At 37.8% G+C, this 23410-nt stretch overlaps 1 protein-coding gene and 1 pseudogene across 3 annotated transcripts in view; both read left to right on the forward strand.

Moving 5' to 3' along the window:
* The window catches only part of EDNRA (endothelin receptor type A), a 62890-nt gene that overhangs the window by 18550 nt on the left and 20930 nt on the right, over window positions 1-23410 (forward strand). For 2 of the 3 annotated variants that reach the window (XM_025386249.1, XM_025386251.1), the window contains exon 3: window positions 19999-20126. The exons of the other annotated variant lie outside the window; for it this stretch is intronic. In XM_025386249.1, the coding sequence (XP_025242034.1) occupies window positions 19999-20126 (128 nt within the window). The remainder of the gene's footprint in view (window positions 1-19998; window positions 20127-23410) is intronic. 3 annotated transcript variants of the gene reach the window in all.
* On the forward strand, window positions 6051-6782 carry LOC112625177 (annotated as a pseudogene).

The raw sequence follows: 23410 nt of genomic DNA on the forward strand, positions 1-23410 counted from the left end.
CACTAAGCCAGATGGCTAGATTTTTGGGTAGCCATTTATGTTTCAGTTAAGTAAAAGAAAAAGGAAAAGGAGATGATGAAGATTTTTCATTTATTTTAGAGAAATTTCATATGAAAATAGAGTTACTCTCTAAAAGTCTTTTTTTTTTTTTTTTGAGATGGACTCTGTCACCCAGGCTGGAGTGCGGTGATGCAATCTCGGCTCACTGCAACCTCTGCCTCCCGGGTTCAAGCAATTCTCCTGCCTCAGCCTCCCGAGTAGGCAGGATTACAGGTGCCCATCACCATGCCCAGCTAATTTTTGTATTTTTAGTAGAGACGGGGTTTCACCATGTTAGTCAGACTGGTCTCAAACTCCTGATCTCAGGTGGTCTGCCCGCCTCAGCCTCCCAAAGTGCTGGGATTACAAGTGTGAGCCACCACGCCCAGCCTCTAAAAGTCTTAAAGATAAAGCTTTACATACTTGAAGTTACTTAGTCAGAAAATCACAACACTTTATATTTCTTTGGGTGGACCAATTGAATTACATGATCATAACTAAAAACATGAATTTTCTTACCTCTATGCTGTGAAAATCAGGGACTATTTCTTTAATAATGGACAGAAAGACCATGTCTTAGACAAAGGGGAAAGTAGGGGATAAGAAAAGAAATATCTCCTGTTCCATTTTTTTATCACTAGGTGTATGTATGTATGCATACATGTTATTTTTGGTGACACAGATATTCTCTGTTTACATTAGATTTTTCCAAACTGTTGGCGGTCAGGCGAGGTGATTCACGCCTGTAATCCCAGCACATTGGGAGGCCAAGGCCAGAGGCTCATTTGAGCCCAGAAGTTCGAGACTAGCCAGAGTAACATGATGAAACCCCATTGCTACAAAAAAAAAATACAAAAATTGGCTGAGTATAGTGGCATGTGCCTGCAGTCCCAGCTACTGGGAGGCTGAGGTGGGGGAATCACTTGAACCCAGGTCGAGGCTTCTGAACCATGATTGGTCCCACTGCGCTCCAGCTTGGAAGGAAAAAAAAAAATGTTGGGAGGAAAGGACACAGGAGCTACAGGGGATGGAGGAAAAAAAGCAGAGTTGGGTAGTGGAGACCCATCCTTAGGACTCAACCATGTCATTCTGCCAGCACACAGGTGACATTTCATATATTTGAGGAAGAAAGGGAGGAAGCATGTGCTCTCAAAATGTGAGGAGTCAACATCTGTAATTCCAACTATATGAAAGCAGCTTGAAGAACCAGAGCATTGACCTATTCATGATTTTTGCAGAGGCACTCATTCAGATCGGCCCTCCAAGCAGGCTGGTGTAAGAGCCTCTCAGTATCTACACCAAAGCCCATCTGTCTTGTGGTTTTGAAATTCTTTACTTGTTTGCAGTAGCTCCAATGAACCCTCATGAAGCGATAAACATTTAGTTTATTTGTGGAAATGGCCCAGAAGAAAAAAGCTGGTATTAGAACTGAAGATGTCTAATGAAGTATATTTTTCTTAGCCAGAAATTTTGGATAAATGAATGAGTGGAGAAAAGTAAGTGCCTTAGGTAGGGCTCAATATTTGTCCTTCAATTACTTTTTAGGTTGTGATCCTTCGAACACGCCATATTCTGTTCAGACGACCTCTTCTCTGCTAAAAATATGCCTGTGCAGGGGCAGTTCCCACACTAGTAGCAGGTACACTCTCACACATTTATGCCTTTGTATAAATTAGAGAAAATCCCAATTTTTCATGTTTTAAATAGGGAATATATTTGAATAGATCAAAAATCAAGAAAATAGAAAAAGGTACACATTGAGAAGTCTTCCTCTTAGACCAGTCCTGATCACCAAATTTTCCCACTCCCACCCTCTATAGCAAATCACCTTTAAAAGATTCTTCTGTATCTTTCTAGTGTTTCTTCATGCAGATATAAGAAAATCCAAATATATATTTATATTCTCTCCCCTGTTTATTATACAATGTTCTGTACGTTGCTTTTTTCAATTGACAGTATATCCTGGAGATCTCTGAATATCAATATATGAAAAGCTGCCTCATTTTTTAAATAGTTTCATAGTATCCCATTGTGGGAGAGTGCCATAGGTTATATAATCAATTGTTCCAATCTTTTAGTCTACAATTGCAGACTATGGTACAATTGTAACCATGTGCATGTCATGTTTATATCTGCGGGTACAGCTATATGACAAATTCCCACACATAGGATTCCTGTGCCATAGGTCAAGTATCTGTATTACTTTGATATAAATTGCCAAATTATGCCCCATAATAATTGTGCTGTCTTGCACTCCCATTAGCAATGTAGGAGTCCCTATTTCCCCATTGCCTAACCGTATTTTTAGTTTAGTTATTTATCTTTCCTTTGGATTATCTTAAATAGAAAATGTCAGGGAGGAAGTCTTTTTTTGCTCCTATACACTAAGATTGCTTATAAAAAATGGTGAAAAAATAGGAAACTAATTTTGGAAAATGTGTTGGGTCACTAAATCAAATGCCCAATGATAATTTTATGTGTCATTTACTTTTGCAAAAGTATACATTTTTACCCATAATGAAGAGGATACTAATTCAAGAAAGTATCATAGAAAATTAGATATTTTTTCTACTCTGAAGCAGTCACTGATTGTCAGTGGATTCTATACACTAAATTATTTCAGAATTCATATACCTGAAAATTGTGAAATATATAAACTCTAATTATTAGAGTATTGATATTTAGAAAAAGGATCTGTAAAGTGTTTGTGTCCATTTTTCCCAGTCATTTACATAACAAAAAAGTACTCATCATGGAACCAAATTATTTTCATCTCCAACTTGAACAGCTTTTTGATATTTCAGGTTGAAACCAAGATAAGCCTGTGCGTTGAGGCTGAAGAATTGTACTTTTTCCAAATATAACAGTTTTGAAAACTAATTTATGAATTGTAGTAGCTAAGTTCCATCCAGTTTCGACTCCCATTTTTTGACATAGATCAGAATGAAACACCCAGAAGCCAATATCCAAGCTTTACCTCAGAACTTTCCACTGTTCAGGCAGTAGTTGAGGACTGAGACAGACGTTCTGAATGACAACTTTACCGTGACAACTGAGCGTTAATGTCATCTGATAACATGTCTGTAGCTTTTTTGGAAATAATCTAGGATGATAGAATGGGAAGTATCTCTTCAAAAATAAGTATTTAGCCTAATTGCTGAAATACTTTATATTTTAAGGACTGGTATGACTGCTTTTTTTCATTTATCTAGTTTATAACTTCATGTAGTGTGAATTCAGCCTGAAATTGACATTTAAATTTTGTACCTAAATTCATAGGTTTAGTGTTTTGAAGAAAACAATGACTTTCCAGTAAATAAAATAATCTTTTTACATTTTCTTTTGTTCAGCCTTGAGTTTGTTTTGAGAGCTTTAGTTTTGATAAAAGAGAGAAATGTAATTTTAAAATTTGGGGGAATTGTAAAACACCATTATATTTCTTCAGATATGTTTTAAAATTTATTTTGTACAGTATGTTTATAGATATGAGGCTTCATTTTGTTGAATTCATCCTACACACACACTTCTTTTTAGCTGAAATTAATAGAAAGCCAATTCTAAATTAATGTAGGTAATACATAATCTAATCAACTGGATGAATACCTTGGTTGCAAGTCTTGTTCTGACCGAGCTAAGTGACAAGAATCTCAATCTACTGACCTTCCAGCATCTAGGCGGAGCTCCCAGGACGAGCAGGGAACAGGAAGCAGGAAATAGCAGGAAAAGGGCCTTTAGTTCCCATGTGTAGAATGTCTCTGCATTCATGGAAACAAATGCTCAACTGCCTCTGTATTGAACCATACTGATGCCTGCCACCGTATTGTTCATTGTAGATACAAATCATTATGTTAAAAGTTACAGTAGGTTAGAAATTGCAACCACCTCTTTCAAAAAAGTGATTACCACAATTTTGAAAGGAAGAGAAATACAGATTGTAATTTTTTTGCTATACCAGCAAAGAAAATTAAATATTTAAAATATTATGAAGATGCTTCTGACTAGCTATGTGTGACCTTCAGAGTTTCATTTTCAAAACTAAGTATTAATCTAGATCAGTGTTTCTCTAAATTTTTGTTCTCAGCACCCTTTTATACTCTTAAAAATCATTGAGGACACCAAATTTTTCTTCATGTATGTTATATTGATTGATATTTATGATGTTACAAGTTAAAACTAATCATTTTGTAAAAAATATTTATTAATTTTCATGAACCCCATTAAATGTTAACATAAATGATATATTTTTATGAAAAAAGTTATATTTTCCAAAACAAAAAAAATTATTTAGTGAGAAAAATTGCATTGTTTTACATTTTTACAAATCTCTTTATTTAATGTCTGGCTTAATAGAAGACAGCTAAAACTCATATCATCTTCTGCATTCAATCTGTTGTACTATGTTGTTTTGGTTGAAGCGTATTTAAAAACTCTAGCCTCACAAAAAAATGTAGTTTAAAAAAGGATGAGAATGTTAATCATCTTTTCAGATAATTGCAAGTATTCTTTGATACTACATCAAAACTCTCCCATTGGCAGTTTTGTAAAGATTAGTTGCAATGTGGAATCTGAAACCATATTAATGAACTTTTCAGACATCTTACATTAAAATATGTTGTCTCTCTTGTACTTTGCATAGATGTTTTACATATGCATGGTTTTGTGACATCAGACATTGGCCATTAGGAATTACTAGTTTACCAATTACAAGGATCTTCTCAATGTTGCCTTATTTAATTATATAATATCAAAAAACTACATTCATTAATATCAGTACCAATCTTTTGTCACATGGAATATTAAAAAGACATGTACCTAAGCTCAACATATGTTCAAAATTTATAATTTCTCTGCTGCTTCAACAGGAATATCTTAAGGGAAACTCATGAAGCATGATCCATAAAAGAAAAAAAAATGTTGGGCCTTATTAAAATCAAAAACTTTTACTCTGCAAAGGACCCTGTTAAGAGGATGAAAAGGCAACAGCCGGGTGCAGTGGTTCACACCTGTAATCCCAGCACTTTGGGAGGCCAAGGCAGGCAGATCACTTTCAGCTCAGGAGTTAAGGACCAGCCTGGGCAACATGGCAAAACTCCATCTCTACAAAAAAAAAAAAAAATACAAAAATTAGCCAGGCATGGTGACATGCACCTGTGGTCCCAGCTACTCTGCAGGCTGAGGCTGTAGAATCACTTAAACCTGGGAGGCAGAGGTTGCAGTAAGCCAAGATTGCACCACTGCATACCAGCCTGGGCAACAAAGTGAGACCCTATCTCAAAAAAAAAAAAAAAAAAAGGATTCGTATCTAGAATATATAGAGAATTCTCAAAACTCAATGGTAAAAAAAAAAATCAATAATCCAAATAGAAAATGGACAAAAGACAGAGACAAAAATTTTACTGAAGGGTATATGCAGATGACAGATAGGCACATGGAAAGATGTTCAATATCATTAGCCACTAGGGAAATGCAAGTCAGACCACAGTGAGATGTCACTAAACCCTATCTGAATGGCTAAAATGTTTAAACAAAAAAAAAAAAAAAAAAAAGAGAGAGAGAGACAACACCTAATTCTGTCAAGGATGAAGAGAAACTGCTGGTAGAAACGGAATGTAGAGCCACTCTAAGAGTTTGGCAGTTTCTTTTCTCTTTTTTTTTTTTTTCTTTTGAGACAGAGTTTCACTCTTGTTGCCCAGGCTGGAGTGCAATGGCACAATCTAAGCTACTGCAACCTCCGCCTCCCAGGTTCAAGCGACTCTCTCCTGCCTCAGCCTCCTGAGTAACTAGGATTGCAGGTGTGCACCACCAGACGGGGTTTCACCATGTTGGTTAGGCTGGTCTCGAACCCCTGACCTCAGGCCATCCACCCACCTCGGCCTCGGATAGTGCTGTGATTACAGGCGTGAGCCACCCTGCCTGGCCAGCAGTTTCTTATAAATCTAAATATGCAATTTCCATAAGACCTAGCAGTTGCAGTCTTGAGCATGTATCCCGGAGAAGTGAAAATTATGTTCATGCAAAAACCTGTACATTGCTCTTTCCCCGGGGTCCCAGTATCCTGGCAGCTTCCTGAATATTTGGCACAGCAATGAGCTAAAGCCCCTGAAAGAGGTGAACTTGGGAAACTGTGGATTGCCAAGACTCAAGGAAGGCCTGAGGTGTCATTTACTTTGAATGAAGATCTTGCAAATATTCATGACATTGGCGGAAAAGCAGCTTCAGTCAGTGCTCATAAAGAACATCCATTTGTCTTGCAAAGTGTTGGAGGACATATATGAACAATATTTACTGAGAGCTCATCAGATAAGCTGTCTTTGGAAGGAATAGTGGTGAAAAGAGCTGAATGCCAACAGACTGCCAGTGAAAAGTGCATGAGATTAAAAAGGTTGCAAATAGAAGAATCTTCCAAATCTGTAAGGCTATCACAACAACTGGACAAAGTTGTAACAGCCAGTTTCGAACCTGTTGCTAATCATCAGTGCGATACTAAATATGAAAGGAAAGAGAAAGCAGATGGAAAACAAGCTCCAGCTAATAAACAACACGTTTCAGACATGTTATTTTCAGCCTTTAGAAACAACAATATCATCGTTAAGGACTTGGTGGACGTCACAAAACAACCTGTGGTATACCTGAGGGAACTCTTAAAAGAAATTGGTGTTCAGAATGTAAAAGAGATCCACAAAAACACGTGGGAGCTGAAGCCAGAGTACAGACATCATCAAGGAGAAGAAATGAGTGATTAAGATGGCTCCTGGCCAGCATGTTGCTGAAACAACAGCGATGCTAAGCAAAACGCGTTGATACTGGAAGGCTTGAACGCTGTACGTTAGTGGCAATACTTTCCCTTCTCTTGGTAAATTTTCTAAACCTGTAACTATTGTAAAGTGTCTTCAGTGTTTTTTGAGGAGAAAGAACAAATTTATTTATAGACTTAACTTGTATTAAACCAGGTTATTCACAATGGGAATAAGGGTTGGAGGATGAAGAGGATTTCTCTTAAATATTAGCTTTTAGCATGTAAAATTAGGAAACGGTTTTTAAATGAGGACTCTCTGCCCTTGCTGTATCTCTGAGGGGCTGAGGTAGTACAGAATCAGAGAGAATAGTATAGCAAGAAAAAAACAGTCAACTACAGAAACTCTTAAAAGGAATAAAAAGCCAAAGTTCCTTATTTTGAGGAAAAAAATTCTAAAAACTCTGTACATTAACACTCACAGTAGTTTCACCTGTAATAGCCAAACCCCGGAGACCACTCAGATGTTCTTCAATATGAGTGGTCAAACCAACCATGGTACATCCATACCAGAGACTACTACTCAGCAATGAAAGGAAACAAGTCATTGATACACACAACCATCTGGGTGAATCTCCAGAGAACCGTGCTGAGTGAAAAAAACCAATCTCAAAAGATTGCATACTATTATTACTCCATTTATATAACATTCTTGAAATGATAGAGTTGTAGAGATGGATAACAGATTAATGGTTGCTAGGGGTTAGGAATGGGAAGGGGAGAGAAGGGAAATATGGGTAGAAGAGGACATCAAAAGGGATCCTTGTGGTGATAAACCTGTTCTGCATCTTGACTGGTGATAAATACACAAACCTACACGTGTCACTCAATTGCACAGAGCTAAATGCACGCAAATTAGTATATGTGAAACTGGGGAAATAAAATAATATTGGTAGATTATATCAACATCAAAAAAAATTGTGCCATTTCATATTCCCACCAGCTTTATATGAGGATTTTAATTTCTTCACATCCTCACCCCAACACTTATGATTGTCAGTCTTTTTCATTACAGTCATTTTAATAGTGTATAGTGGTATGCCATGGTGGTTTTAACTAGCATTTCCCTAGTGGCTAAGGATGTTGAGCATTTTCTATGTCTTTACCTACTTATATATCTACTTTGGCAAAATGTTTATTTAAATCCTTTGCACATTTTTAATTAAGTTATTTGTATTTATTTTATTTTAGTTGTAGTTCTTTATAGATTCTAGACAGAAGTCCTTCATCAGATGTATGATTTGCAAATATTTTTCCCAGTTAGTGGATTTGTTTTTGTTTTCTTCTTGTCTTTGGAAGAGCAAAAATTATTTTATTTATTTATTTATTTATTTATTTATTTGAGACGGAGTCTCACTCTGTCACCCAGGCTGAAGTGCAGTGGGGCAATCTCCACTCACTGCAACCTCCGCCTCCTGGGTTCAAGCGATTCTTGTGCTTCATCCTCCAGAGTAGCTGGGATTACAGGCATGCACCACCATGCCCGGCTAATTTTTGTATTTTTAGTAGAGACAGGGTTTCACCATGTTGGCCAGGCTGGTCTCGAACTCCTGACCTCAGGCAATCCACCCACCTCGGCCTCCCAAAGCACTGGGATTACAGGCGTGAGCCACCACACCCAGCCTGAAGAGCAAAAATTCTTATTTTGATCAAATCCGGTTTATCAAATTTTTCATCTATGGACCATGCCCTAGTGTCCTATCTATGAAATCTTTGCCTAACCCAAGATCACAGAGAATTTCTCCTCTGTTTTCTTCTAACAGTTTTAGAGGCTTAGCTCTTACATTCACGTCTGCAATCTTTTCTGGTTAAATTTTTGTGTATGATATGAGGCAGGCATCTAAGTTGATTTTTTTGCATATGGATACTGTTTTTCAACACTATTTTTTGAAGACTATTCTCACTGAATTGCCTTGGACCTTTATTAAAACTCAATTGGCAATAAATATAAGGGCTTGTATCTGGATTTTCTTTCTGCTCCAGGACCTGTGTTCTATTGTCTTGCCAATACCATCCTGTCTTAATTACTGGAGCTTTATATTAAGTTTTTTTTTTTTTTTTAATTTAAAGAACTGTTTTTTATACTTTATAAAGGATTATAAATAGTAAGTTTTTAAATAAGTACTGTAAGTTATCCCACTCTGCTTTTTGTCAAAATTGTTTTGGCTGTTCTAGATCCCTTATATTTTTATGTAAATTTTAAGATGAATTTTTCAGTTTCCTTGGATTTAGAAAGGAATTGCATTGACCCTTTAGGTGAATGTGGGGAGAATTGGCATCTTAATAATCTTAATTCTTCTTTTGTTAAATATATTCTCAACTATTTTATTCTTTTTTGGTACAGTTTTGAATGCAATTGTTTTTTAAATTTTTTTAGATTTTTCATGGCTAGTATGCAGAAATGCAGTTGTTTTCTGCATATTGATCTTGTATCCTATGACTTTGTTCAAGTTCTATTTATTTTGCACCATCAGCTTTCTTCCTGCGAATGTGTGATGGTGAAGAGTACAATGACCTTTAGGTAGTTTAGTACCACCATCATGATTCATGTGAAGGCACCAGCAGTTTACCCACCATTGCTTTTGTACTAACAGTGCAAATGTCAACCAGTGAAAAAAGGCAATAATCTCTGAGTGTTATCTTGATTTTGCAGACCTCATGGAAGGTTCCCAGGGTTCCCCAGTGGTCTACAGACAACACTGAGAGAACCAGGGATCTAGATCAGAGGTCCCCAACCCCCAAGGCTATGGACTAGTACCAGTTCATGGCCTGTTAGGAACCGGCCACACAGCAGGAGGTGAGTGGCAGGCAAGCAAGTGAAGCTTCTTCTGTATTTACAGCTGCTCCCCATCACTCGCATTACCTCCTGAGCTTTGCCTCCTGTCAGATCAGCAGCAGCATCAGATTCTCATAGAAGTACGAACCCTATTGTGCACTGCACACCCAAGGGATCTAGATTGTGCATTCCTTATGAGAATCTAATGCCTAATGATCTGTCACTGTCTCCCATTAACCCTAGATGGGACCATCTAGTTGCAGGAAAACAAGCTGAGGGCTCCCACTGATTTTACATTATGGTGAGGTGTATAATTATTTTATTATATATTCCAATGTAATCATAATAGAAATAAAGTGCACAATAAATGTAATATGCTTGAATCATCCCAAAACCATCCTGCCCCCCCACCCCCCGCGAGGTCCGCGTAAAAATTGTCTTTCACAAAATGGGTCCCTGGCACCAAAAAGGTTGGGGACTGCTGATCTAGATGGTCTCTAAGCTCCCATCCAAGTGTAAAATGCTATAGTTTTTAAAACCTAAGATGAACAGTGTTGACCAGATTTGTCTTTACAAAATTTACTTAAATGGCTGCTTTTCTCGGCAGTCAATATTTCTTAGGCAATTGCTGCATGTGGAACAATGTATCTAGTCCTTTGAGAGAGATGGAAAGGAAATAGAACACTGGTCCTAGTCTCAAGAAAATGGCAAAAGAAGGCTCTCTAGGTGTGCAGGTGTCTAGGAAAGGAACCCAGGGTCACTGTAGGCTGATTGTATTAGACCTCAAATTTGTGTATTTTTTGTTCTACTAAAACAGAATGCTTATAGTGGAGATACAATATATATCAAAGCTCAAGGCTAGAAGTAAAACTAGGTAAAAATCTATCATTCTAGACTAGTACAACCTAATGTTAACTCATTTCCAAAGGTAAAAATCTATCATTCTAGACTAGTACAACCTAATGTTAACTCATTTCCAAATGACCATAAGATGTAAAGTAACATCAAACTAATTTTTACAACTTTTTCAAAAAGCTTTACATTATTGTTTATAACAGACCCCTGGTTGGAAGTTTAAAATCACCACTTAACTGATATTTTTTCTACATTTTATATGTAATTCAAATTGTGTATACAATATTATGCTTACACCTCACTGGGCAAATTTACTATAGATTTTGACTTTTCATTTGAGAGTAATGAAATATTGTTCATATAGTCAAGGTAAATAGTCTCAAGGCTTCAATCTGGGATTCCCCAAGTTCTGAAATCCTTAATCTTTTTAGTTAGAAAAAAAAAAGGGACTAAAACACTCTTTCATGGGAAGAATGAAAAGAAATTGAGAAAGTAAAATTAATCATATACAGTACATGGAAGGGTACAGATTAATTTAGGGATAAATGGAGTTAATAACAGTTTCAGATAAACTAGTTACAGACTAGAGTTCTGACATGAAAATAATCATACAATTTCAGAGCTGGCAGAGAATTCAGAGTATCTCGTTCTAGCCTAACATTTCTTCTTTGGCAGAGGAGGGAGCTAAATCTTCAAGATTTTTGACAGAGCTAGACTAGAAACCAGCATTTCTAACTTCTCCTTCAGTATGTTCCATCCTTCCATCTCTGCATTCAATAGAACTTTTGTGGTTTTAATACTCTTGACACCGCAAATTGCATTTCCCTAGAAGACAGCCTGGCTTCTAAAACTTTAGTGAATGAATTATTAAAATGTATGCCATTCTTATCTGGGGTTTCATAATATGATTAGTAACCCAGCCATCCTGACTTTGTCTTTCTATTTTGCTTTATGCCTCAACTATGAGTAATAGTGAAGTTTCATTTTCTAATGAATTTCTGTTATTAAATATTAAAATCACCTCAACTATATTTACTAATAAGTCAGTGAGAGCATCAACTTTATTCTACTTTATTCTTTTTTTCCCGAAACACACATATGGTATTACTTTGCTCATGCTGCATACCATATCTTTGTTGGCTCATTGTTTCCATCTACACTCAGTATAATTGTGACCACATGACAAACTTTACAATAAAGAACTCAAGTTTCTTCAGAACTTATATATTAGATCATTAAATCAGCTGCATGCTTTCAAATATGCCATTTGTTTTTCCTTTCTCCTATTCATCATCACCTACATCACTGATAAGATTTTGGGATCCACTACCTAAATCTATATGTGGGGATCTCTGCTATTCCATTTTATCTTGTTTTGTTTTGTTCTGCTTTGGTTTTGCCTGCCTGTTTATTTTAAATAGGCACTAGCATGTCTGACCATAGAGACTGATGATTAAAATCAACTATAAAACATTTCCATTCGGTTTTGGGACTTACTGTCTGTCCAGGTCCAAGCACCCCATTTCTATGATGGGAGCTCTGACCCAGACACAAATAAGGCCCAAAACTGTGCTTGTACGTTGTTATGACAAAATGTAGGGCTCCACTCACAACACATGGAAAATCTTTTCTCCATTCCAGGAAAGCCAGGGTTCTTTTTTTCTAGCATGAATCTTCTCTCCATTATGAATTAAACCTTAAAGTATTGACACATACAATCAACACAAACCTTGCAGTTTCAATATTGAGGCTATCTAATTTTTCTTCTTTGAAGTTCTATTTTTCTCTATGCAATGATCCTTTGGTTGTATGCTTACAAAATAAGTAGAAGCTTCAAGTCCCTCACTTTTGAATTGGTGCTCTTACAGCAAAGAGAGTTGTTAAAAAGAGATGTTCCTCTTGATTCCCAGCCTTCAGGTGACTGAGACTCTCAGGGGTGATAAGCCTATATCTTGGGTGAACAATCTGTCCTCAAAGGAAAAAATCTTCATGGCTCTGGAACCCTGGCTTTAAAAAGTTCTTTTTTCTCCTTGTTTCCTCTCATCCACCTTGTTGTTATTAACATCTATGTATTTCAGATTCTAAAAAGTGAAGACCTCAGCAGAGACTGAAACACTGAATATTCAATAGTGAAAGATGTGGTTAGCGAGTATCAACAATTCCATCTCTTTCCATCTAAATGTTGTTTAGCAAGAAGCAGTTCCTCAGAATCCATCTCCTACGGGAACTAACGTTTATGATTTGCTGTAGATCAGGCCCTGCTCTAGGTGCTTTTCATGTATGAACCCATTTAATACATCAGCCATATGCATGGGCACTCTCTTTATCTGCAGTTTTCTGTGAGGAACAGTTAACATGTCTAAGTCACACCAGAGGATAAAGCCGCCGAGCCTGTTCTCTTTACTGTTAAGTCATACCATCCTCTTCTGTGGAGTGCCCAGGGAAGATTGCTTAGAGCTTCTCGAGAAGTCATTATTTCTGCTTATCTTCTAGGAATGAGTCCTAGAGAGTGGGGTCTTTTGTTCTTGTGTGGCCCGCCACCACCCTGCACCTGCTGACCTGGACCATGGGTGACCATAACCATGAACCATCAATAGTTTTTGCTCACCCTTCCATATTCTGACTTCTGCTAAGCCCTTCCTCTGGACTGTCTCTTCTCTGGCCCACAGTAATCCTCTGCGGTAGCTACCAGAATGATCTTCATTTTATAGAAGAGAAAACTAACAGGCACAGAGGTTAACAAACACGTCAATGTCACAAGATCAAGAAGACAGCAGAGCTTGGGGTCAGTCTGCCCCAAGGAGTCCAGCTTCAGGGCCCATGCTCTGAGCTACTATGCCAAGCCAGCTGTCTTGATTAAAAGGAGGGCTTTTCCATCCCCCCAGCTCATAGAGGTCTCCCAAGGCCAGAGTCAAAACCATTTATGGAATTTCTGTTCTACTCTGCATTTGTCATACATCCTGAATTCTTGGACTGGTCAGGAGGCAAGAAGAGCCTGTTCAAAGAAAAAGTGCATGGATAGGGGATTGGGAGACGCCATAGCTTTTATGACATTTGTATGAACGTTCTTTCTCAATCCTGAAGCAATTAATGCATAACAGAAGAACAAAATCTATTCTTGGTCACACGCAGTGACTTATTTTGTAGTATCTGATTTGAGATCTGCAGTGGTCAGAGAGCATGTTCTTATAAATGGCCTGTCCTGGGCATCACAAGCTTTATAATCATCTCAGTCTGTGCTGTTGGAAGATGTTTTTATTTGCTACTGAGTCAACTATGTACCAACTTTTACATCCCAGTCCCTCCCCAAGGAAGAAAGAAAAACCTCAGAACCCCAGTTTTTAAAGCCTGATAACTGGTCAGTCACGTCCAATTCTAAGTGACCCTATAATAATTCATATTGAAGGGAAAAGAAGATTTTATTTGCTTTGAGGTTTGCAGCTATTACAGACCATACTTGTAAATCCCTCATTTCTGTCTAGGACGGGCAGGAGATGAAGGAGAGGAAAAAAATCCCTTGGCCTCACAGGATGAGATGAGAGGAAAATTAGCACAAAGTTTTTCTTTGTACCATTTGTACCATTTTAAGATGCCATGACAATAACAAAAATAACATACAAGTAATAGGATTAAGTAGCAGGAGATATTAACATCTGGAATGGATAAAGAAGCATAAGTTCATTATATTTTCATGGTTGTGTATAACTGGTCCGTTTCAGTTTGTGATTACAAATTGTAGCAATTCAAAATAACATTCATGTGGTGTATGTTCAGTTTGCAGGATTCTTTTATATACATTATCCCATTTGAGTCCCCCAAATGAGCATCATAGCCTTGTAACAGGTATGAGGTTTGTAAATTTAACAAATACACAAACACAGACTTAAAACAGGGAACTGGCTTACCCAAGATCACAGTTAGCAACAGGTCAATCTTGTACTTGAACCTATGTCTTATAGGTTCACAACCCATCTTGAATATAGGGGAGAACGGCCTTATTTTGTAGTGCTAAGCTGGTGAGGCCTGGGGCAGTAGAACATCTGTTATTGTACTGTGACTTTATGTGCTGATGTCTTTAGGGACTGATGTCTTTGGGTGAGAGTGTAAGGGGATGCAGGCTACATGGCCCCAAACATTACGGATTTTATTTTTTTATTTTTTTATATTTATTTTTTTTTTTTGAGATGGAATTTCACTCTTGTTGCCCAGGCTGGAGTACAATGGCATGATCTCGGCTCACTGCAACTTTTGCCTCCCAGGTTCAAGTGATTCTCCTGCCTCAGCCTCCTGAGTAGCTGGGATTACAGGTGCATGCCACCACACCTGGCTAATTTTTGTATTTTTAGTAGAGACAGGGTTTCACCACGTTGGCCAGGCTGGTCTCGAACTCCTGGCCTCAAGTGATTGATCCACCTCGGCCTCCCAAGGTGCTGAGATTACAGGTGTGAGCCCCCGCACCTAGTCCAAGATTTTTTATTTCTTATGACTATATTTTATACCTTTTTCTGCTCCTCCTGTTCCATCTGACTGTCAGCTGTCATTTTTGCTGACCGTGGTGCCTCTAGAGCAGTGATCCTCAAAGTATGGTTGGTGAAGCAGCAGCAGCAGCATCACCTGAGAACTTGCTAGAAATGCAAATTCTCAGGCCCTGCCCCAGACCTACTGAATCAGAAACTCTGGGGATGAGGCCCAGCCATCTGTGTTTCAATCAGCCCTCCAGGTGATTCTGCAGCTGCTAAGTCTTGGGAGCCGCTGCTGCACAGCAACGATTCCCAACCTTGGCTGTCCTTGGGAATCCCCCGAGGAGCCTCAAAGACTACTAATGCTTATGTCCCAACTCCAAAGATTCTAATTTCATTGGTCTAGGACACAGTTTTTTAACCTCAGCACCAGTGGTATTTTGGGCGGGGTGATTATTTGTTAGGGAGGGCGGGTCTGTCCTGTACATTGCAAAATGTTTAGCAGCATCCCAAGCCTCTACCCCTAGATGCCAGTAGCACACCCACCCCCAGCTGTAATAACTAAAAATATCTAAGACATTGCCAAGTGTCCCCTGTGGTGGTGGGGGGAAGGAGGATGGCAAAATTGCCCCCTGGTTGATAAGCACTGGCCTAGGGTGATGGCCAAGGCACTGGGATATGTAAGAGCTCCCAAAATCATTCTAATATACAGGCAACACTGAGAACTATGCCTCTGGAGAGTCTCTATTAATGAACAGCTCTGGATGTGCAATGGGCTAGAGCACAATAAGAGCTAAGCTTCACACCACTGGTGTAAAGTGAGAATCAATCCCCCTGTAGTGAAGACTCAGGCAGTTTGCTGAGGACTAAAGCACATGAGCTTTAGGGCATAAATTTCACAACTATTTGGCTCCTTACTTTCTGGTTGTCAGGTTTGTTCCAGAAAACGAATGTAAACAAGTATGTTCCCCATACTTAGGAGGTCCCAGCCAAGTGAGATCTTGCATTGCACTAAATATAGTGGTGAATGTACATCCTGCATTTGGCTCTATCCATTCTACAAACAGGGTGCATCTCAGTGTATCATACGGTACAAGTTCTTACCTAAATCTGTTTTTGACAGGTTAAAAAGTGCAGCCTGTCAATTTTATGATGTTGATTTTGATACAGTCCAAATCAACCACACAAATGCAAAATTTCTATATTAATCTATGCCATTTAGAAGCGCTTTCATTTTCAGGTGGGGATCAGGGGCTTTAACTATATTTCAACTACAGAAAACTCCCCTGAGTTAGAACAAAGGCATGCAAAATCCTGGCTCAGCAGATTGCCTTCTGTGTCTCCATGATTCTTTCTGTGGTGTTCTTCTGTGATCTGCTTGAGAAGAGGAGAACATGGTGTACATTTAGACCACAGGATGTGCCTCACCTCCAACGGCCTGCCCTGCAGCTCTTAGGAAGGTGGGCAGACTCATCACAGCCCAGAATGAGATGTCTCCAAGCAGAGAGTGAATGGCAGCCTCTCTTCAGCCTAGACTCTTAAATAGCACAGCATTCTCCCACTTCCTCAAACAACTCCATGGCAGGTTTCTTTAAACATACAGAGTGTTTATGTTTAAACTACTCACTACTTTGAGACACTGATAAACAACTTTCAAATAGAAAATAAATTTCAAGGTGAATGTGTTTTCAGGTTAAAATTAGTACTGTCTCATTTCAAACTATGAAAATACGATCTGATTTAAAGAGTTGGAGTCATCGATTCATCCAACACCTACTTGTGCTAGGTACTGTGTAATGTCCTTGGAAATTATAAATATGAGGGTGGCAAATAATAAATATTAGGGTACATAGACTCTTTTGTAGCAAAAATAAGCTATGACTGATCTGAGGTGCCTGATTAACCCTTTGAACCAATACTCGTCAGGTTGTCAGACTCTTTTGCGTTTTTTTTTTTAATTGAATTGACAGTAGCTTAACATTAATGAAATCAGTGAGTTCTTTACCATGGTCTAGAATGTATTTTCTTAAACAGTTACGTATTTATTCCTCTCCTAGTCTATTTCATTAGCATGCTTTTAAAAATCAAAACTTTTTGATTAAGCAATAGAATTGCTCTCCAGAAAATTACTCCAGGAAAAAAAGATCATAATACATTACTAAAACATATTATTTCCATATGTTCCCACTTGTTTTCTTTTTGTAAAAAAAAAAAAAAGAAAAAAAAGCATATGTTTCTATGTACGTAGGATGTTTTCTCAAAGAAAACACACTTAGCAATTAACAGTGGTTGCCTTTGGGCAGGGAGTTTGGGGGCCTTGATTGGAAGGGAGACTTAACTTTTCATTATATAAGCTTTTATACAGCTTAATTTTTGCCATCTTATGTATTATATTTTTAAGTGCTAGTAAATAACAGGATGCATTCCCAGTAGTCCTTCAGAAGCTCCAAGTGTTTCTGCTAAATATGAGAAAACCAGTGAGCCCCACTGTTTGCCTCCATGAGGACTCCTGATTCTGCTCCAGCAAAGCAAGCTGGAAGGAGACTTTGAATGTAGGACTGCTCCAACAATGGTTCCGTGGAAGAGATTAACAAGCAGGTTCTACTTGAGGTTAGATAGTTAATGAGGGCCTCTTTGAGGAAGCCACATGGAACCAGAGAGGAAAAGGAAAAGAGGGGGACGTTGCCTATAGACAGGGACCTAATTTCTTCCTAGCAGCATTGAACACTTACTACCCATACATCCTTTCAAAATGAAGGAGATACAAGTTAGGGAAGTCTACACAGTGATTTCACCTAATAATTTTCTCCAATGATTTCTTTCCTTCCCCTTTATCTATAATTCCCAAGAAGAATCAGTGCTCACTCCTAGGAAAAGGAAAAAGAACACCACCACCACCAACACCCGTTTGTCTCAAAGAAAGACAATTCCATGACCTTCTTGCTTCCCACCGATTCCATGATGTCTTTCCTCTCTGTCCTTCTTTATGCCTAACCCTAACCTAATCCTAGTTAAAAGTTTAAGGAAGCATGTAAAAGGAAAAGATATCATTGAGATTGGAAGAATCTGAGAGAATCCATGTTCAGAAAATCCATGGTTTTTCTGCATCATTTTCTTAGCACTTGCCACTGAGACCTTCACAGGATTTCAAAGTCTCCCTTATTAAGCAAGAACATCTTTTTCTTTTCTCTCATTGTTAGATGTGTGAATTGGGAAATCCATACATGTGGATTATCAGGGTCCTCTTAATCTCCGGAAATGAACAAACAATTCAACTGTTCCAGAGCATATCCTATCACCGTGCCTACACTGTTTTAATTACATAGCTGTGGTCTTTGAAGAATTATAATTCTAGGCCAGAATTCTAAATTCTTACTCTATAAAAAGTAGTTTTCAGGTTTTCTTGTTTTTACAGGGTGATTCATCCCAGAAATAGTGTTTTACGTCTTTACTTGCACCAAGCATTAATAACCAGCAGTCAGCAATGGCGTAATTATTTGTCAGCTTCATGAAAACCATAAGAAATGAAGGCAGTGTTTGTGCAAAGAGTTTTGTGGTTGTCCTTGGACAAAAGTTTATGAGGAAATTTTGAGAAGACACCAATCGAGACTGTTTATAGTGAGATGAAGAAGAAACCAGAAGCACAATTGGATTGAAGAAAAAGGTTCTTTTCAAAAACTATTTAGAAGAAAGGGAAGTAAGCTTGAAAACTAAAGAGAGAAAACTTCTGTAATGAAGTTGTATAGGGTCTTAGCCAAAAATCACAGAATGAGAGACTTCCCTGTGTAACCAAGTTCTCATTCTTTATCTACGGGGTACTGGTTTCCTAATCTCTTTCAATAGACTGGTGTTATGGATCACACTGACCATGAAATTAAACCTCACATCATCTTTTTGAAATAGTAGAAAAGAAATTCAAAGCCTAGCTTAGAGTTACTATGGCAAAAAGAACTTTTCAAAAAAAGAGAAAAAGGAGTGTTTGTCAGGTTAGTAGAATTCTGTTTCCTAGTGAGTTAAGTTTAAATTGAGTCACTAAGCAAAAAATTAGAAAGGAAATCAATACCATTTTCACACTTGAAAAGGCATCATATGTTCAGCAGGAACTTCCTTCCCCCTTTTAGGTAGCTGAACTATTATTTAAGCCCATGCTCTTAGTACAATACCTAATTAGACAAATACAGAGTACTGGTAGCTATTGTTATGTGTCTGCTACCCAGCACAGCCACCAGAGGGTGTCCACTCTTGCCTTGCAAACAAGATTGGAAATTGTCAACATGGAAGAACAGATTTTTCTGCAAATGATACCAACAGAGCAAGGTAATCACATTTTTCTGTATAGTATGGGGAAGTTTGAGCCTGAATAGAGAAAAACCACTTACATCACATCTACTGAAGCAAAGTCAGCCCCTTAAGCACAGAGGAAAAGGTAAGTGGCTTTAGGTGTTAGCTACCTGCCAAAATTAGTAGCTTCTACACCACTTTGTTTTTTTTCCAGTATTCTCCCTAACCTTTCACAGTTTTGGCTGCTTGTCAGGAGATAATATAATCTGCCAATTTCAGTAGTTGAAATTATTTGCTTTACCCATGGTTTAGTAAGCACAGATAAAAAACCACTGTCTGCTTCTCAGCTGAGTTGTCTCCCAAAATCCCAAACTTTTGCTACTGTTTGAAAAGTAGGCAGCATGACTAGTTGATGTGAGATCAAAGGCACATCTCTTGTGTTATTAAATTGTGTTATATAACTGTAATATATTTAATATATAAGTATGTAATATAGTATTAATACACTATATTAAGTATATATTATATATTAAATATATATCAATAGATTCGTATGTTACTATATATTAATAATTATAATATATTATATTCTCTATATCTTTCCAGACTAAAAATTGCTGAGGCTTTAAAATATGAAAGAAAAAAATAACAATAGTAATACTCTTTTGCTACAGTGCTAACTGAAAAGCACTGTGAATAACATTTAGAAGCTGGGACGCATAACTAGAAATGTAAGTGCCCACATGCTCCGTGCCAGCTCTACCACTTCTTACCACTGTGTCTCCTTCTTTCAGCTGCTGGCTGGGCGCTGGCCTTTTGATCACAATGACTTTGGCGTATTTCTTTGCAAGCTGTTCCCCTTTTTGCAGAAGTCCTCAGTGGGGATCACCGTCCTCAACCTCTGCGCTCTTAGTGTTGACAGGTAACGTGGTTCTTTCCCTTTGCTCTTTTGCTGGGCTTAGAAAAGCATTTTTCTCAAAAAGAAGAGAAGTCAAGAGAATTGGTGCCCAGGACAGTTGCTGATATAGCTTCAAGTGAATTAAAGCATTAACCACCTTGCCTTTGCTGTTTAGGCAAAGGCCTTTGCTGTTCCACATTTGCTGATTATTAGCCATCTTTGGCTCAGACAATTATGTACATAGAGCATTTTATCAATAATACCCATTTGACACCCTTTTGACAACAAAGGGAAAATTAACATATTAGATGGAATAAACTTTGTGAAAAGGAGATTCCAGGATATGCAAATCCTATATTTCACTTGGTAAATTTATCATTAAAAAAAGATACTGTTCAATTATATCCGTAATGTTTAATTAATTGAGTGAGAGGTAAGTGCGCCATATTGCTATGTTCTTCTCCCTGCCTTTTTGAAAGCCTGAAATGTTTCATAAGTTTTAAAAAGAAGGCAACACCAGAAGCATCCCTTTATCCAATTCTGAAAACTCCATCAAATGTCCCTTAGTCTTTCCAGAATCCGCACACATGATTGTTAAGAGTTCTCTAAAGAAGCCCTTCTGAATTCTGTGAACTTCTAGATGGTATTTTCTTTACCTTCTGGTTTTCATAGCAGCAATGATAAAGAATGAAATTAGGAACTTTATAACACATTCTGTGGTACTCTTTTATATTTACTATAATCTCACACAAGTGGTGTATAATGGCCTATTTAATTAGCCTACATACAATTTAAAAGAGGTTTTCATTCTAACTTATTCCCTGACACTTTATGAGGGAACCTGAGTCTCATCATTATAGAAATAAAAAGCCCACTCTCCTAAAGAACATTAAAGTGTTTACAGATATTCTGTTATTTTACATTTATAATTATTGTTAGGACAAAAATTGTTACTGTTAAAACATAAAAATGTGCATTCAGTCAGTAATTAGAAAATTAGAATGGTATCCTTGTTATAAATTTATGTCAGCTGGGCGCGGTGGCTCACACCTGTAATCCTAGCACTTTAGGAGGCCAAGGTGGGCTGATTGCTTGAGCCCAAGAGTTTGAAACTAGCCTGGGTAATATAGTAAAACCCTATCTCTACCAAAAATACAAAAAATTAGCTGGGCATGGTGGTGCATGCCTGTAGTCCCAGCTATTCAGGAGGCTAAGGTGGGAGAATCACCTGAGCCCAGGAATGAATAAATAAATAAATGACTTTAACTGTGAAACACAAAATAAAAATCGTTAGTATTATTAAAAATAAAACACAAAAAATAATTTCATTAGTAATTTAAAATGCAATCATACCATTGACAAAAATGTTCCCATTGCAATGGTAAACCCAAAGATTAGAAATAATTTTATCATCTATTAATAAGACCCTTCACTGATTTGCAGGAAAGCCTAGGGTCTCTTTGGGTTACGTCTACATTATATTAGATGTTAAAGGCTGCTGCATAAAAACACTTGCATACCATAAGTGGCAACTGTATAAACTCCACTTGACTAAATAGATCCTGGTACCTCAGACCATAAAAAGCTGAATAAACACTTACGATGTGGATTTGATTCACTAATAAATTCTCACTCTGATGTTCTCACTCCCAGCATCCCAACATCATTTCTTCTTTCATTCAAAGTGTTCTATTATCTAAAAATTAAAGGCATTAAATCGCCTCTTTTACATTGCTAATACAAGTAAAATTTTTCCTGTATTCATCAAGCTGCATATCAAGTTACATTTCTTTCAGAGATGTAACCATGTATTTTCATTATAATATCTAATTAAATTTCTTAGTTATAACTCTAAAATTCATGTAGAGAAAAGAAATGGGAAAATAATCATGACATTTTGAAAAAAGATCAATGTGTCCCACACACATGTTCTTCCTATATGATTTTTCTTTTTATTAAAATACAGGGTCTTGCTCTGTCACCCAGACAAGAATGCAGTGGCCTATGTGGTCATTTTAAGTGCTATAAAGCTACAGTGTTTTAAACAATATAATGCAAATCCATGAACACACTGACAAATCAGTGGAAAACTCGACTCAGGGGCTGGAATACACAAGAATGTATTAATAATATAGGCTGAAATCACTTTGAATATAATCGGGGAAGGAAAGTTTTATCAATAAATAATGCTATTTAGCCATCTGAAGGAAAAAGCATGTTAAAGTCTTCTGCTACATATCAATAATAATATTTATAATTATTACCATTTATTGAGTATTACTAAGTGTTAGGCCCTGTTGAAAATACTTTACAAAAATTAGTTTAGGGCTGGGTGAGGTGGCTCATGCCTGTAATCCCAGCACTTTGTGAGGCCAAGGTGGGCGGATCGCTTGAAGCCAGGAGTTCAAGACCAGGCTGCCCAACAGGTTAAACCCCATCTCTACAAACAATACAAAAATTAGCCGGGCATGGTGGCAGGCACCTGTAGTCCCAGCTACTTGGGAGGCTAAGGCACAAGAATCGCTTGAACCCGGGAGGCGGAAGTTGCAGTGAGCCGAGATTAGACAACTGCACTCCAGGCTGGGCGATGGAGTGAGACTCTGTCTCAAAAAAAAAAAAAAAAAAAAAAAATTAGTTTATGTAACTGTGATAGTTGGTGTGTTATCTCCACTTTACAGATAGGGAAGCTGAGGTTGAAAGAGATTAACCAAGTCAGCATGGCTACTAAGTGCTGGAGCCAGTAATCAAATGTTGGTAGTCTGCATTCTTAACCACTATACTCAAGCACGTAAAAAACCATTGTTGACGAAGAAAGTCAAACTCTGAAAAATAGTTGAAGAGATGTATTCTGAACCAAATGTGAAGATCATGACCTGTGACACAGCCTCAGGACGTCCCGAGAACCTGTGCCCAAGGTTGTTGAGTTACAGTTTAATTTTATACATTTGCGGGAGACAGAAGTTATGGGCAAAAACATAAATCCATACATGTAAGGTTTACAGTGGTTTGGCCTGGAAATGTGGGACATCTTGAAGTGGAGGGTGCGTGAGGAGGGCAGGGCGGTACCTCCAGGTCATAGGTGGATTAAAATATTTCCTGACTGGCATTTAGTTGAAAGAGTTAAGTTTTGCCTAAAGATTTGAAGTCAGCAAATGCTGACAAGAAGTGCTTGGGGTTAAGATAAGGGGGTTGTGGAAGCCAAGGTTCTATGTAGATGAAACCTCCAGGTAGTATGAGAATAGATGGTAAACGCCTCTTATCAGATCTTAAAAGGTGCCAGACTCTTAGTTAAATCTCTCCTGGATCAG

The sequence above is a fragment of the Theropithecus gelada genome, chromosome 5 (genome assembly GCF_003255815.1).
Source record: "Theropithecus gelada isolate Dixy chromosome 5, Tgel_1.0, whole genome shotgun sequence".
In the NCBI taxonomy this organism is placed as follows: domain Eukaryota; kingdom Metazoa; phylum Chordata; class Mammalia; order Primates; family Cercopithecidae; genus Theropithecus; species Theropithecus gelada.